General features: G+C 30.1%; 1 protein-coding gene across 1 annotated transcript; it reads right to left on the bottom strand.

Annotated features, from left to right (window-relative positions):
* Positions 1–372: 372 nt before the first annotated feature.
* Positions 373–17,589, bottom strand: LOC116777131 (glutamine synthetase 2 cytoplasmic-like). Its single transcript, XM_032670509.2, has 8 exons — positions 17,434–17,589; positions 6,894–6,940; positions 6,011–6,208; positions 3,837–3,998; positions 3,410–3,623; positions 2,590–2,847; positions 2,048–2,187; positions 373–1,745 (listed from the first exon to the last, which is right to left on the bottom strand). The coding sequence occupies exons 2-8, from the start codon at positions 6,916–6,918 to the stop codon at positions 1,597–1,599; spliced, it is 1,146 nt and encodes a 381-aa protein (XP_032526400.1). The 5' UTR covers positions 6,919–6,940; positions 17,434–17,589; the 3' UTR covers positions 373–1,596.
* Between the last annotated feature and the right edge of the window lie 433 nt (positions 17,590–18,022).

Below are 18,022 nucleotides of genomic sequence, written 5' to 3'. Positions count from 1 at the left end.
TATTTACATATTTAGGTACATAAAAGAGAATAATTAAACCTAACAACACCTTCGTTTTTTTAAAGTCTGTTTCTCTAATATGTTATAAAATCGACCTCAATTTTGTTTATACTCACATGTTCCTAAAGTTTGATGACAAATAATAAGACGCAGTATTTTTTTTACTTTGCGTTTTCTCATTATTTGTAATTTTTTTCTCTGTCTCGCTCTAATGTTTTGTGTGACTAAGGAATTAGAATAAAGGCAATGTGATTTTCACAATTTCTTCACATCAAATAAATTATGGAGAAAGACGCAGACAATATATATATTTAAATATATCAAAGTCTACTTTATACTATTGGGATTTTGGAGATAAATGAAACATAGGTATTACAACAAATTATTGTTTATTTCATAATAACGTTTTATGATAACATGTTCATATAAAATTTATCTTTCGTGACATTGAATTAAGATTGAAAATTAATCGATTCATCTAAAATTCATAAACTAAACACGATTCTATTTGTGCTTAGAGCTTTAGCTTTAGGTTCCGTTTCATAAGTGCTTAAACCCATTCTTATTTACTAGGATATTTTTAGGCATTACAATTAAACATATTTTATTAACTATTTTTTTGTTAGTGGCTTATATAATAAATTATCTAGGTTATTATATATAGATATATGTTTCGGATATATTGACATTAAAGAATTGACAATTCCAATATCAATTCACGGGTTAGAATCATGAAATAAAATGTGAATTATATTTTAAGAAAAGCACATAGTTATTAAACTACAATAAAACCGTTAAACATTCGAAAACAAAAAATCTATAATACGATTAATAAATTGCTTACAATCTATATTGGTATATAAGGACCGATCCTCTTTCTAGATATGCGATAAATGAATTGCTAGAAATAATGATATGTGGTAAATTTGTATATATTAAACTATTTAACATGAAAATAACAATTAATGTTTAAATATCACATAATAGTCGTAGAAATATTTTCTAAATATTACATAATATCTTGTGGTCCATAACGCGCTACGAACGCGTGCCGCGCTAGCGTCACATTTACAATTCATTGCGTAAAAAACAATTCCTAAATATTCTATAGGCACCTAAATAACGAGATGTATTGTTTCACAGTTCTTCTATGAAATGGAAATGGCATCGAAACCCCAACAATACACCCGTTCCGCATTATTTCGTAAAAAGTGTTAAAAATTCATATTGTATATATTTGCCATTTGTATAAAAATGTAAAAAAAGACAATTACAGGATTTGGCTAGGACGATATATAAATATATCCTACATTCGTTGAAAATTATCTCCCGTCAGTAACATTTGGTACTATTCTAGTCTATAGAGTAGACAATACAAACACCACTCGACAATATCAGTATAAAATCTATAATAAAGCGTACATTGGATGTTATTTGTTTAACAGCTGATCGTTCTGTAGTTTATATTAAAGTATATCTATTACGGCAAATCTAGAACAACTGTTGTATATGAACGAAATTCTCCCTAAGCTATATTTACGAAGCGTTGTTCACGCAAAGGATGCGTTGTTCTGCTAGCGGCACATGCGGGGTTAGTTATTCGTTCAGTACACAGGTGCGCATAAGAGCGTCGATGACCGCGTAAGGATCGCAGTTGGACGCCGGTCGGCGATCTTCGAGGTAGCCCTTCTTTTCCTCAGCTACGGCACGCGGTATTCTGATACTGCTTGTGCGGCTCGCGACACCTTTAGAAAAAGATGTCGAGTTACAAACATTGTGTGCAAGATAAACGTTCATTGAAATTATACATAAAATTGAGAATCGTTTTGAGACCAAGAATTCGTCGATGTAATTTGAATTGTAAACTATTTTTTTTTTGTCTCGTTCAAGATGTAGCCCAGAAACTTGGCCTCATTTTAATTTTGTTCAAAAAGGCACGAGCATCTTTATATGACTACTAGATTTCGTCAGTTCCGAATCTGTGAACAGTGATTCATAAAATAGAAATGTATAACTGTTTATTAAATATAGATATTTTAATACACACCAGCACTAAAATCGTTAATACTGGCGGTTTCATGAAGGCCGGTCAGACGACGCTCGTTGTCTTTGCCGCCGCGCGGGTCGTAAACCTTGATGTGCTTCATGTGGACCTTGGACAGCTTGTCGATGGCCTTCTCTATCTCACTACACACACATACACACATTATAATTACATCACCCTTTAACACGATCATGTGGGTGTTGCTAATAAACGTAACATCATATTGCATTGTGCATAATTGCATACATTATTCATTACAATTCTGTTGTTATTTGATACGCAGATGCCTGATGTATCTGCGCATAATAAAAACTATACAAAACAATTCTTTCGCCTCCAACATTATGAAAGGAAAAACAATGTGTCGTTACGTTCGAGTGAGTTTATGGCCTGATGTGTTTACAATGGCAATAAGCGCTTTATATCTTTTCAGATGCATGAAAAAACGAACCTTCAGCTCGAACTCATAAGTTATCATACAAATGACAACAAAGAGATACAATACATTGTAAAATAGATGGATTGTTAAAATTATTAAGGCTTACATAATTCCATTATCCTCCCTCATTTTCTTGGTGGAGAAGTTGGTATGAGCACCGGAGCCGTTCCACTCTTGCACGGGCTTAGGGTCGAAAGTCACGATCACTCCATACTCCTCGGCCAGCCTATGAAGGATGTATCTCGCTACCCACAGATCATCACCAGCAGACACGCCAACTGAGGGACCCACTTGGAACTCCCATTGCGAGGGCATGACCTCAGCATTAGTACCGGCAATAGGAACGCCGGCATACAAACAGCACCTGTTTGTAAAAATCACGAATTAACATTAAACTCATTACTGCAAAGTATGTGTCACACTTTATTAATTTAGCCAACACTACTCCCGGCGCAATAAATATAACTGACAGATCAGTAAATTTACTTTAATAAATGCATTTTGCGTCCTTAATAAACCCATTATGATTACAGTTCATACGAAATGTAGGTATAAAGCAGTTATAATATGGTGTTGTTTTATTAATAAATAATTTGGGTCACAGTGTAAATGACTATTCACTTCATAATACAAACAATACGTGAAATCAAATCGACCTTTGTTATTCATAGTAGCAGCCACAAAAGAAATTACACATATGTTGATGATACAAAATAGCACAATATTTATTTTCCGGTTCTTTTTATTCTGTTTTGAAATAAAGATAATTGGTTCTGGCTGGTTTATTCCTAATGGCTAATTAACGATTGTGTTTACTTTTATTGCATGATTGCACCTACATCGAGACAATCATAACATATTACATTGTTCATTCCATTAGTTTAATGTTGAGCTCTTAAAGCGAATTATAAAATTCAAGCGCTTACTTGTAATGAGCTTCAACGAGATCTCTGGCGAAAACTTTGTTCGCGCCAACTCCACAGTAGTAGGGGCCCTGTGGTGGGGGGAAGCCGCCGGGTGGCCAGCCGAAGGGCCTCAGATCCGAGTCCAGGAGAATATACTCTTGCTCGATACCGAACCAGGGCTCGTCATCTTTGCACTTCTCGTAAGCTTCCTGGCATTTCAACCGGTGGTTGCTTTCTGTAATATAAATTGTTATTGTTTCAATAAAGCATAATGTTTAAGGAATGTTGCTAAGGTATTGCATTTGAATAATTACATATAGTAAACAATTCAAATGTTTTTTGTTTTGTTCAAGTATATATTTTTTTTCTATTTAAAGGAAAAGGTAATTTATATTATAAATACATAAATTGAACAATATTTTATAGATTACGAGAATTTTATTCTCACCTGTCGGCTCCATGTTATATTTGTACGTGTCGCACATAACCAAGATATGATTGCCACGTCTGAAGGGGTCTTTGTAAATGGCACGAGCCACCAGGAAAGTATCGGAGTTGTGACCATCGGCTTGGCCGGTAGAGCTACCGTCGTAATTCCAAATCGGCAGATCTATTACACAGATATAACATATAAATAATTATATAAACTACCAAGAAATAACTCAAACGTTTTAATGTTTTTTTTATTTTATGATAAAGTAGTAAACTATGCGTTTCTGTTTTATTAATTAATATAGTAGGAAGAAAACAAACAATTACATCAAAACAAAAACAAAACGTGACTTTGCATAGTTTTCCATAGAGAGACTGTAAAATTGTCGTAACTTTTATTAATAAACTCATAAAATGTGATCATTTGTTGACGTTAGTATTACGACACTATTATTTTATTCAGACAGATATCAAAGGGATCTAAATAATATAGATACACGTTATTCGACTTCTTTCTTATTGTTAATATAGGTATGTATACAATACATTTCATGGATACGTAAACGTATTACGTAGGTATGTAAACAATAAATTTCATTGCATGTCTATTCTCACTAAGAAAAAAAATATCTTCTTATATTCTGAATAAATATAAAAATATTAACAACATATTACATGGACAGAACATATACAATAGACGAACATCATAAATTACGGGACAGATTTGATGTAGCTTCTTGCTAGTACACTTTATAAATACATAGTTTTGAGGCAACGGCAATTAGCTTGCTGAGAAGCAATTTGTTCATTAACTAGTTTTTGTAAACGTAAGACAATTTAACATAATGTGATTGATCTTCCTAGGGAACTCTATAAGACAGAAACGTTATTCAGTTTCAGATGTCAGCATCTGAATAAATTATGAGCGGGAACATGATTCTATTACAGTAATTTAAAATAACGAGATATTGGAAACCGTTACGTAAAAATAAAGTTTCTCAAAATTGCAAATCTTTGACCTTGTAGCATAACAAGCAGTAAAATATTATAAATTAATATTTGTTAACATTAACAGTAATCTTTTGAAGTATACTTTTCTATACTTATTGTTGATATGAAAAATTAAAAAAAAACAATTTGTGAGCTACATCAGTCTTGAAAATGATTATAACTTAAATTATCTAATAAATATGAGATATATAGGAAATGATTGTAAAGTATTCACTAATCTAAAACAACTACCATCAACGTCTCAACAATTACAGAACATTATCTAACTAGAATATTCATTACAAAGTTCTATAAAACAAATACGAAGCTATCTTAAGAAATGTAGGTACATTTCTACGTCTGCGGAGGACAATATTAGTACGAAACCTTTTAAATTCTCATCAAAGCTCTCCCTATTCACTCGTTTCCTCCACTTGCATTGTATGTCAAATATTCCGTCTAGATCCTTCGGAAAAAAATATGGCGGCAAGTAATCATGTTCGTGAGTTCTCTCGAATGTGTCATAGAACTCCAAACGGTATTTATTATTCAGATCTTCTATAACTTCCGTCAATTTGTCTATAAGTATATTTATACGGAATTTCTCTGATAACTAAGTTCGTGTTGATTTAAAGAAATAAAAATTACAAGTAAATATTAAACTACCTCACTATAAATTAACTTTTTGATTCAGTTTGAAAGACGAGTTAGAGTTACATTCTGTAATGTACTGTACTCTTAACAAGAGTTTGCAGTCACAATTACTTTGATGCTCTCATGTAAATCGTGAAAAACTCTCCTCGTATAGTCTGACCACATGAACTCAGGCTTAGGTTACTCTGATATTTTTACAGGAATACCATTTATGTTTATAAATTCAGTTCTATATTTAGCGAAGGTCGCAATGTGAATTACGCTAATTAGAATAGTTAATGCGGACGTATTATGAAATGACTCGTTTATGGAAGTGTAGCGTTACAAGATCACCATATTAACGCTAACTATCAACAGTTGCATCATCACACTTTTTTCAATGAACAAAGACTATTTTAATATTTAAAAAATCGAAATCAAAAATACATTGTTACCTTCACTAAATCATTAAAACACATCAAACGAAAACTGATCTCCGACATTAATAAATTGTTACGTAATGTTGTTGTTTAATTTCATATTTTTTTATACATATATTTCACTAACCTTTTGGTGCTTTCGGAATGAATGAAAGAGTGCGGTCCTTGCATCTTAGATGTTCTCCTGTGCCGTCGATCCATACGTAAGTCGCTATAATCTTGTCCGCCGGTAAAGGAAGATCATTGTAGCGTCCCAATAGGGTCTTGGATAATACTGCGTTCGGAGAGTTTGTCAACACCGGCCCCGAAAGGATTTTAGGATTATCTGTGAACGATATTTCGATTTTATTTCTGCTCTGTGGCAAACCCTTTTTAAACACATTGTAGACCTATTCGTATGTATGTATTTAGTCAAAGGAACTGAAACGTAAAGTGTAAATAATGGATTTTTGTCAATCTTAATTTACAGACCGTAATAACCAACCTTTCCTGTGATCTGTGATGCCTTCTATTATTACATTCGCCAAACGTTCATCATTCATTATAGGAATGAATAATTTAAATTTAAAAATAACCCTAAATGAATTTATCAGACTAATAACACTGCAATTGTTTATTTCCTTTGTGTTGTTTTAGCAACATGAATCATATTGACTTTTAAATTAAACAAAGCAATTGGTTTTTTTTCATAACTTCCATTACAACAATAATTTTGAAATGACACAAGACATTTGAAGTTTACATTTTTTAATATTATTCAATAAGTGATTTGATTTAATTAAATATAAAAGTGAATAAAAAACGGTAAGGTTTTTAATCGTTATAATAATAATGAGATCTAAGACTTTCGCAAGTATTTATTTAAATGAGACTATTATTTTTGGGACTATTTACTACGCGTATTTTATTTTATTATTTAAAAAATTACATACATAAACTTTACAATAATCCTTATTGCATCCGCTGCGCCATACAATATCAGTACTAAAATATATGACGACATTACTCACCTTCAATTTTAGCAGAATCAGACATTTTTGAGCTGTTTCAACGAAACCTGGAACAAAGGAAATGGATTTTATTGTATATATTATCATATTGTACAAATATCATAGCAAGTTATTTAAAATTTATCATAATATCAACATACTTTACAAAATAAACGTGCCTTTGAAATTGCGTTTTAAAACAGTAAAGTTATTTTAGACAAACACATTTATATAGAAGCCAATTAAAAATATATTAAACAAGTTAATTATTTTAATGCTAGTAATAAACAGCTCTAAATTTTTTTTTGTTGTAACTTTTAATTTTAACTTTCATATAATATTTACTCGATCAGTATGTTTATATAATGAAACGTCTATAAATAAGCGAAACTCAGCCCGTGCTAAATTTACAGGTTTACCATAAATATTCAAATAAGCATATTATATATATTTTCCTTGACATTTAATAATGAATTGTAATATGCCTAATGCAGCCAACGAGTTCCAATGAGATTGAGGTTTAAAATTATAAACAGTCGAATAAGAAATGATTATCATCCCTTCACTTCCGAGTAAAACTATGGAATTCCAATTACATGAAATTTTTTATGTTTAAATTTTAAATACTTCATATCTATAGGTAGATATGTAATCTGGCCTTCACCTAATTGATGTATCATAATATCATATTATTGTTGTATATAGTAGATATGACATAAGTGTTTGCTGGTGTGATGATTGACATACAGAATATAATATATTAATATTATGACATATTTTCTGTACATAAATGCATTGTTTACTATCGTCAGTACATCAATGTCTTCAACAAGCGGTCTTAGATAATAATTTAAATGACTAGTAAAATTTTAATATTATAAAATAAAAAAAATTATATATATGTATATATTATTTAAATTTTTATTATAACTGTATATATTTAAACTTGTCTTCTTTATGACCTTGACTTTTCCATTAGGAAGCGATTTCAATAATACTATTGCGACTATTTTATTTAACGGCCTTGCTTCATACAAACGCGATAAGAGAATTATTTTTTTTTAATTTTCCTAACGTAACTAACATTCCTTTTTAATGTATATACACTTTCAATGTTATGATTACAGACTAGCGGATTAAAATTCCAATAAAAATATAAAATACGAGACAATAGGTACTGAGAATAATTAATGAAAAAGAAACATCGCGCGAATTATGGTGTGTAATAATGTCAATTTAGCATTTTATATTTTTATGGTTCTGTCTTGTATTCATTAATGATAACGTGTGAACACAAGGCTATACACGAGAAATTTTAAAATTATTATATCGAATTAAAAACGAGGCTGAAATTATATTCTTTGTTTTCGATTCCCGTGTCATGGCCATCTTGTATTCCTTATTAGAAATAAAATAATGAAAGCATTGCTTTCACATTTGATTAGAATAATTGGATGTAGAATATACCTTAAAAAAAGTTAAATAAATATAGCGAGTTAAAATTAGATCATTAAAATGTTACTATGTTATATAATGACATTTTAATATGTCTTAAAAATTATACACGTTGGAATGTTCCCTTTATATAACACGTACTACAGGCGTGAATGCTTTTTTATCTAGATTCGTATTTAATACCATTCACAACATTCATTCCCGTACCTTCAAGTTACACAGTAATTTGTGTCAATTGGAGCAAACAATCGTTTCTTATTTAAAATTATAATAACATATATTTTTTAATTAAAACTTTGTAGTTATACGTTTTGGGTATGTTATTAAAATCATTTCAGCCGGTCGATTTGACCGGATCTTTAATACAAGACACTGATATCGATTGGCTGAATGCCCAAACTTGTGACGTAGGGCATTCATGACACGCACAGAAATTTACCATTGTGGTTTCGTTCGCTAACCATTTTATCGATTAAAATATACATTGAATACCTTATAAGAAGACAATGAAACAAAAACCTTAAAAAGTACAACGTTTCTGAACAAAGAAATAGCAAGAGAAAGGCTTTTGTTAAATACTCACTGCAAATGCGCTCGATTTTTAAGAATGGTCTTATTGAAATGCCCGATAGAGTAGTACTTTTATTTATCTTCAGCATACGTAGAAGGTATTTCGATATTAATCCGTTTCGTTAATCAACACTTGGCGAATTAAGTGAGCTGTTCATGCCATGTCCATTAAAAAAAATAGAGAAACAAAATTAAAGTTCCATTTTAAAATAAAATCGTTTCGAATTCAATACAGACATCTAGCTATCAATGAAATAAAATAGAAATCTTATGTAACGACATACGTACACACTTGGCTAGAAGTTTTTTAATTGCTCGATAAAAATAAAAGTGTATAATTTCGTTAATTGTATTATAAAGAAATCGAGTGTAAACAATAAATTCGATTTAAATTAAATTCGATGCCAAAGTATTTGTCTTTGTTACGAGTATATTTTACTATAAATTTATTAATTATTGTTTATAATATATTGTCTATATTTTATTGTGTAATAATCTAATAGATTATATTTATAAGAATCCATAATTTTAGCATTGATCAAGCAATACGGATAGCTCGTATATGTGTTGTCTATAGAGAAATCAGTTCCAATTACATATATCTATCTTTTGTATTACCATTGAAATTTTAATTACCACTGAATTAATTTCATTATTAATAAATTATTCGGAACAGTTTCTAACAAGCTATTCTTATCGGTATTTTAAGATCTGTAATATTTTATGTTAATTTCTAACAGATTAATTGTTCGAAATTCAATAGACAATAAATTGGTATTCAATGTTAATGTAATGTCATGTTTAATCAAACCTTCCTTTTTAAGAATATTAAAAAAAAAACATTAAAAATATAATCAACATGAAACATGGAATTCCGAGTATTTCGTATTTCTAATCAACTTAATTCAAAGCGAACGAGAATCTAATTAAATCAAGGAAATTTGTTTCTGAATGTTCGAGTTTAATAAATACAAGCTTGGAAATACATTTATAATAATGCTGGGGAAAGAACCGATAAGTGCTTGAATCACGTGCATTGCCCTTCATTATGCGGACATTAGTCAGCAGAATTTATAATTAGATATCTTTTATCTTGTCGTCCAACTTGTTCCTGACGTTCATTTTTTTTTTCGAATCTATTTCATAATATATAACGATTTATCACGAGTGCGTTATAAATTAATTAATTTTTTATAAAATTCCAACCAACCTAATTTGAGCTTCGTATTTATTTCTTGCCATCATCCAGTGATATTTCCGAATATCCTGGCTTACGAAACAAAACTCGGCTACCAGGGTATATATTTTTTAAAAACACTATGTAAAATTGCTTCGCTATAAAAGATCACATTTTGCTTTATTCCGTCAGTGTCCGTTATTTGAAGCGATGGCAATTGAAAATTAACTATTCATATTGAAATGACTGTTCTGAATTGTAAATTATTCTGGATGTAAGTCAATAACGTTTTATTGTTTTATAGGAATTTATGAGAATACTACACATTACCCAAAAGTTTGTGGTTTATTTTAATTTAAATCCGTCTTACATTTAAGGTGTAGCATCTAAAGTAAAAAACAATGATATAACCTATATATTATTATAACATTGAAATGGTGTAAGAATATTACCCGATTTATTAACAAAACTTTCTATATATAAAATTCAAACTGCCGAATATTTAATGCTACAGAATGTGTGAATATTTTATAAATATGAAGTAGGTAAAAGCAATCCGATTTAAAAACGGGCAATCTAGGCTAACGAACTTAATTTAAAATGCAGCTTACATTTCAATGGAAATAATTCGTTTATTCTTTTTATGATATCATTTATGTTTATAGTGTAATTTTCATATTCCATTAGCATTATACTTCGACGAGTTTCCTAAACAAGACCTTTAGCTTTACCGCATTCGTATCTGTTTTTAATGTTTTTGCAGGTTTTGTCTTTGTCAGCTGAAATAGAATTGTCCTTTGCCGTTCGTTGTTTTCAAATAAAAATAACATCTTTATTCATCCAGCCGTTATGGTTTCTGACAATTCAGAGAATATCGTGAATGTTATTTGTATACCAAAAACGTATATTATAAATAGCCAATATAATTATACTTTTAATGTTTATACAATATATTTTATTGATAGAGTTTTAACTGTACAAAAATCCAAGCTGAATACTCGAATAATACATCTCACTGAATGCATGGAATGTACATTGAAACTTGGAAGTATTTTTCATATCACAAATACTAAAAATATCTACCGCTTCAGATATGATACGTGAGAATGCTGTATCGGTCACAATATAAATGATAGTAATAGCAACAAAACAATTAGACCATTACATGTAGTTATCGTGTGATACGATAAAAAAAGAAACGGCTTTGTTGCTAAGCATATTTATTTTTCTCCCCTCTGAGTTTATCAAAATGTCAGTAATAATTTATTAAATGATTTAAAAGACAATACAAAGATAATTTAACGTATTTACTGATAATTTGTAACAAGATACCGCTGTAACTCGTTTATAGTACACTAGATACTACAGAAGCTCTGGTGGCACAAAGCACTCTGACTTTAATTAAACTATACGGTTTAAATATCTTTTATTTATAACGGCTTAATAACTTTCCATGTTCAACTAATTTACCTTCATGCATAATAAATATGTGAACGAAATTAATGCTAACATATATCTATATATAAATTAATTTCAATACATATTTGGAAAAAATTTTTTTTATTGTTCGTCATTTTTTCAATGTTATAGAAGTAGCAACGTACTATGAGATAAGCGTTAAAAAAAAAATTACGTTTCTTCACGCGTGAAAACGTATATATGACATGTGATTGATGACCATCCATTTTGGTTTTGTTACGTCTAAAACCACGACCGCTTCTTTTGTTTTGTCATTCAAAGACGCTTACATTTGAAATGTTAATTTCAAATGCTTCTCGCGAATATTTTAACAAGTAATAAGAAGGGATAAATAAAATTAAGCTATAACTGATGTGCTGTTATTAAGTTTTAATAGAGAAATAAAAAAACAAAAGAAGGTACCTAAGTCTGATATGCAGATAGAACACAATATCAACATCGTTATAACTTTTATAAAAGACTGTGTCTTTATTTCGTTTATTAATAATCTCTTTATTTTGTAATAAAAAAAAATAAAAAAAACTATAAAATATTTAAGTCTTCTTATGACATCCTGATATATATAATTAGAGAATATGACAATACCATTCGTAGTATCGACTAGCTATCGAGCTATTACCGTGTAACTTGGGGCAATTTTATTTTACGGACATTCACCTATCTGCAAAATTACAATCTCTTGCCAGCAATTTTGCAACGGCAGCGTATGACCTTTGATTAGCTATAATGCTATGCATTTTTGAAAATGTTTATAGATTTTTTTTCTTTATATTAATTAACTTTAAAAGGTTTTTCGAAATCGTTTTTTTTAAACACCTTCATCCAATAAAAAGATAATAAATACGAAAAAAAACAAAGGAGATTAATCATAAGCATATAATTTGCGTTATGCCGCCATTTCAATGAAACTCACTTCATGGTTATAAATCATTATAAACACAGGAGATATTCTAGTGATTGTACTCACGATGTTTTCTTTATTTTTATAACTAAAGATAAATATTTATATCAAGACGCTAAGTTTAAAGAATATAATAAACATAATCAATTGCACCGGGAGGTAGCGTGATATGATAAAGTTAGATGAGACCGCATGACGCAAAATATCGAGCCGTGACGCATTACTTGATTATATTTTTTAAATGATAGTAAAAATTTAAAACATGTTTTCGACTGATAAATAAATAACATACATTGAAACTGACACCAGTGTCACTAATCAATGTTTCATCATGCGTTAGCTGTTAAGTGTTAGACAACCGAAATATTTTCATACTATTAAAAAAAATATATATTTAACAGTTCCAATTTATAGTTAATATCTAATGAATGAAGAAAATTTTCGTATTTCCTTTATGCTACGTGTCTATATAGTTTTTAGTTTCAATTTAGTATCGATCGAATTTAATCGAGCAAGAATGTAATTTAAATATAATTTTAAGAGAAATTAGGAACGTTATTTGGTATTACAATTTACTTTAATTATCTTTACAATATAATTGATATGAAGAAACAAATTTATTTAAATAATTACAAAACTGAACGCAACGATGTTATCGAACCGACCGACATGGGAATAGTTTATATATACTGTGATAGAACAAGTTTTAATCTTGTGTCACAATTTATAACTGTATACAAATTTTACATGATAAATAAATTGAACCTTCAATTTAATGGTGCCAAGTTACAAATAGGGATAAATAAAATTAAGCAACTCTGTTAACCTATAGTGGTACTTCGACTCTGTTGCGTCAACGGGCGGACTTGACCTGAAACGAGTACTTGGTTTCAATATTTACGTTATCGTCGTTAATAAAACGTTTCGAGAGTGTTAACAGAGGTCAATGTACTCTATAATTTTTTACCCAAAAATTACTAAACACTAATTAGATGTCACAGAAGTCATCGATTACATAAAAGTAGTTTTTTAATTAAAATTTCATTAAAATTGTAACGATATTTAGAAGTTTTCTCTATAGATTTGAATTAAGAGCTGCAGAAGTAGCGTCAATGACTTAAAACAATGGTAATGAAAACAATGGTATGTATGTAATTCAACCCGCAATACTTGATAAGAAGACTAGGTGAATTCTTACATTCTTTTTCAAAATTTTTAAACTTCATCGATGTTTGTTAGTTGCGGAACGTAACTGAAGACTGTGAAATTAACTTTGTTTTAATTAATATTATATAGGTATCAATAACATACTCATTCCCGTTAGTTTTTATAAAACGACTAAGATATTTTGGAAAACGCTTCCACTAGTTCTAAATCTTTTATACAAAACTATTTGCAAAATCCTAAACAACAAGATGTTAAATGCAAGCTTGGTACCCTTTCAAATTTCTCTCTGTCTTGGTTTCTTTGGAATAAAACTTGGCAGCTTCTATACATAGCTAATACTTTAAGTCTGTTTCTAAATACATTTATATTATCAGCTGCATTTTGTTACATGCTTCCTCCTTGTAGTAACCTAAATGTTTTTTAATTCGCGTTCTTTAAGCCGTATTATACCTAAGATCAGTTTATCAAACCGTTTGCTACGGCCAGATGGTGTTACAATTATAATTTTCTTAGATGGCCTACTTTATACGGTTTGCGCACAATTTGTTTTTTGATAACATGTCAATGCTAAGATGTATCATTGTTTACAAAACGAATTAATGTGGGTCAAGTGTTCTATCGATATATTTTCTATATTCAATAAATAGATACGTATAAAGCGTTGTAGATATACGTATGTACAAAAAATATAACTAAAAATAAGTACATATAAATCGTTTTTTATGTGAGTTTAGAACATATTTATTTTTACTTTTTTGTTAAACACTATTTCAAAGCGTGTTTTAGGGTTAATTTTTTTTGCGTGCTGGTTTTTCTATTTCCTGTTGTAGTAGTGGTTAAGGGCACGCTATGAATAAATTACATCCCTTATTTATAAACGGGAATTTTGCCACTATTTATTCGTTATAGTGACACGGCACATTTATTATAAAATGTGAAAAAAAAACAATATATTTCTTTCATAATTACGGTACATTATTTTTGTGACCAGTACAAATTACGTCTTAAATAACGAGGTATAATTTCATCTCTAACACACCAGTTAGGAACAACAACACATCAACATAGCAATCCATAGGTACAGCTGAACATAATAACACTCCTTTATGTTTGGGATATACAGTTAAGAAAAAGGTCCAAGCAACTAATACCATTTTTTTTTAATTAAATTACATTTGAGGATATGAGGTTCTTTAATTTGTTTATACCTTCATTCTACTCATACTTTCGTTATATTCCTGATATTTTCCTTAAGATAAGGAGATCAATGTTCACTGGGTCACTGCGAGTCGAGCCGGCTGTACAAGATACATAATATTATTATGAAGGACAAAATATATCCAATATGAAGTTACCAAAAATAAGTTACAAGTAAACAAAAGGAAAACATTTTATAAAGGAAGTCTGTCCTGGTCACAGTATCAATATCAAATGAATCGACATTTCCGAAATCTGAAGTAATTTAAATTTAAATATTATATAAAACGAAAATGTATAGGGATTTTCCTCATATTCTGTAAAAGTATTTAACATAAACAGTGTGTATTTGGAAAATTTAGATCGCAAATATAGCTCAAGGGTGCGAGGTGCGTGACCGAGAGTGAATCATATCTGTTTTTAAATCAGTCTCTGAATGTAGAGACTTGCTAAATTACTTAAAATAATTATTCACGTAAACCAAAAATAAAACAAAAGTACTAATCTAAATGAATGTTATAAAATTGATTGAATTCAATCGGCAACTGAAGAAATAAAAATGAAGCAAAAAAGCCTTAAAAAGGCGCATTATATATTATAATATTGAATGTTTATTGAATTACGCGCAAAAAGTAAATCCTTTGCTCGTAAAAACGTCAACATTCAAACATTGTTCCGTTTGACCTTTGCCGCGTTCACGTTTTCGGACCGTGATACTACTATTATGAATGGTAACTTTTTAAACAAGTACGGACTGCCAAGAACATCACAGTAATCTCCGAGTACACATAAGCGGGATAAATATGGATTTAAAGAGAAATACATATCTGTTGTGTTTGGAGATGTTTATGTTGTTCCATTGTTAGTTGCATGAACATCATTTTGTTGGGCGCAGAATTCTTTTTTTAACATGAACTCGTTAACTTAATGCATTTTAGCGTAAAGATATTTTGACAACAACGAATTTATATCAATTAAAACCGTATTGCGTTATTGGTTCATGGAATAATTTGACCGTCGATAAAATTTTCACGCACATGTGAACGTACCATGAATTTCTTTGGTTCTTAACATAAATGACATATTTATTTATTAAATATATTAATTAGAATTTTGTAAAAAGTATTCATTACGTGATTTAAATTGCAACACCCTAGTTTTCACGTAACACTTTACCTATTGTTTAAAGAAAATGAAGTTTAAAACAAATATTTTGTAGACTTGCAATAACATCCGTGACTCCAGCTAACAATTTAAAGGCATGAGAATTTTAAAAGTTCCAAAACATCCACTTCATAAAGGTAATTTTAATATTAATTAGCGAGACTTCTTTAGACGTTATGAATTATTATCTTAATCATGTCAAAACAGCTGAAGTAAATAATTAAATACATCTATACGGAGCTTGTCGTATTGTCCATGCTTTATCGACATTATATATAAAGTTACCTTCAGATTCCAACATTACTGGTTAGGTTACTAAGGAGTGATTTAATCTTGTTTTTAATTTGGAGAAAGTCTCTTAACGTTATCTTAATGCCCTTCGACAATATTTTAACAGGAACTCGGAGATATAAATATTTAGTGAGTTTTGGAAATGTACACTTTCAAATTAAAAATAAATATTAAGCTATGAGTACCTTTTATATAATTCACGGTCTCCAATTATGAAAACAATGATCTAAGATAATAACTTTATATATATATTACTTTCCGTAAACAACAGTTTTGAGCTACAACAATATCGTAGTTGAAACCAACTAAAATTTGTTTTTTTTTTTAATAATTTGAAATTATACACATGTTGCTGCTGAATTATCGGAAATAGTATAGGTCTTTAGCAACTACCCACATTTTTGATGAAAGATCATCTTAGCTAAAAACTATTCTTTTTATATTTCAATAGATTGGTGAAGTAACTAAATAGAGTTTGCCTTCCCATTGAATTTTATATATCCGGTGTATATAACTAATAACAACTTAATGACACCACAGCTTGTAACACCCGGTACTGACAAATCAATTAATAATGCATGTTTAATGTTCTTTATTTATTTAAGATAAAGAAAAAAGCTTCACGATCGTAACTAGTCTTTAATAACTCGGGAAAGGGATAATTATCTCATACATAGTGGAAATTTAACTGTTTACGCGTGTGACATTATTACAGAATGAAAACAAGTTACTAATTACTTGTTTCGTCGCTCCAATGTATTACTTCGTATAGTAAAAGTTATTCTTTGGTAAGTTAAAACTTTGTAGTATACTCAAAAACTCAATTTATTTCGGTACTTGTAAATAAAACTTTAAATTTAAACGTTATTCCGAGAGTAGTGTAACTTTTTCAAACTTTTCGTCGCGACTTTAAAAACTGTTAAAACTAATTGATCGTAACTATTCATTAAGTTTTAGTTGACGAAGTGTTGAAAAGTTCGCAAAGCAATCTATTACAAGTTAGTGTCGCGAGCGTTTTATGGCAACCTTATTTTGGCCGTATGATACAATTCGCAATGCAACGGCCCACACGAAGTGTTCCCTACCCTAGTATCCTGCTAAACCGAACCTAACTTGTTTCTCAACGCTCACATAAAAATAATAAAATATATTTACAATACCTTTACAAAGAACCCACGAAGTCCCGCGCGAATCGTACGTATGTAGTGTGATGCGTATGCGAGTAATATGCAGTCGTCCGCAACAAACGCTGTTCAGAAATTGACTGATGCTTGTACAGCGTGCTGGTGTATATATGCGCGCGCATCTCCAGACGCTTGCGTGGAGGGAGAACTGTTTACGGTGATCCACTCATTGCTAGTCAACAAGTCATCGACAATTAGTTACTAGATATAACATCCTTGTTACCCACCCTACATAACCGGTATAGGATGTCCCATAACATTAAACTGTTCTGGCAAATTGAAGCAGGTAATGGTCCCCTCTTCGGGACCATTAAAGCTGATTGTTTGCTAATCCCATATCCTAGGTGTCCACAATGTCAATAACGGATATGTGTCAAATAAAATAATGGCTGCAATTTTGGTGTAGAGTCCCATAAAGGAAATGGTATTTTATTTTGGTAAGAATAATATCGTAAGTATAAGATTAAAACGGTATCGGTTTAATAGCGCATTGCAGCATGCTAGTCAAACTATGAATATAACAAGTACGAGATAAGACTTTTATCATGTTACCAAACTGATATCC

This window comes from Danaus plexippus, chromosome Z (genome assembly GCF_018135715.1).
Source record: "Danaus plexippus chromosome Z, MEX_DaPlex, whole genome shotgun sequence".
Lineage (NCBI taxonomy): Eukaryota > Metazoa > Arthropoda > Insecta > Lepidoptera > Nymphalidae > Danaus > Danaus plexippus.
Note: the sequence above shows the minus strand (reverse complement) of the source record. Positions and strands in the feature narration are given on the sequence as shown.

Coding starts and splice junctions, on each gene's coding strand:
- LOC116777131 (XM_032670509.2), bottom strand. CDS start 6,918: ATGTCTGATTCTGCTAAAATTGAAG. Junction 6,209..6,893: donor TGATTCTGCTAAAATTGAAG/GTGAGTAATGTC, acceptor TATCGTTCACAG/ATAATCCTAAAATCCTTTCG. Junction 3,624..3,836: donor ATATAACATGGAGCCGACAG/GTGAGAATAAAA, acceptor TTTATATTACAG/AAAGCAACCACCGGTTGAAA.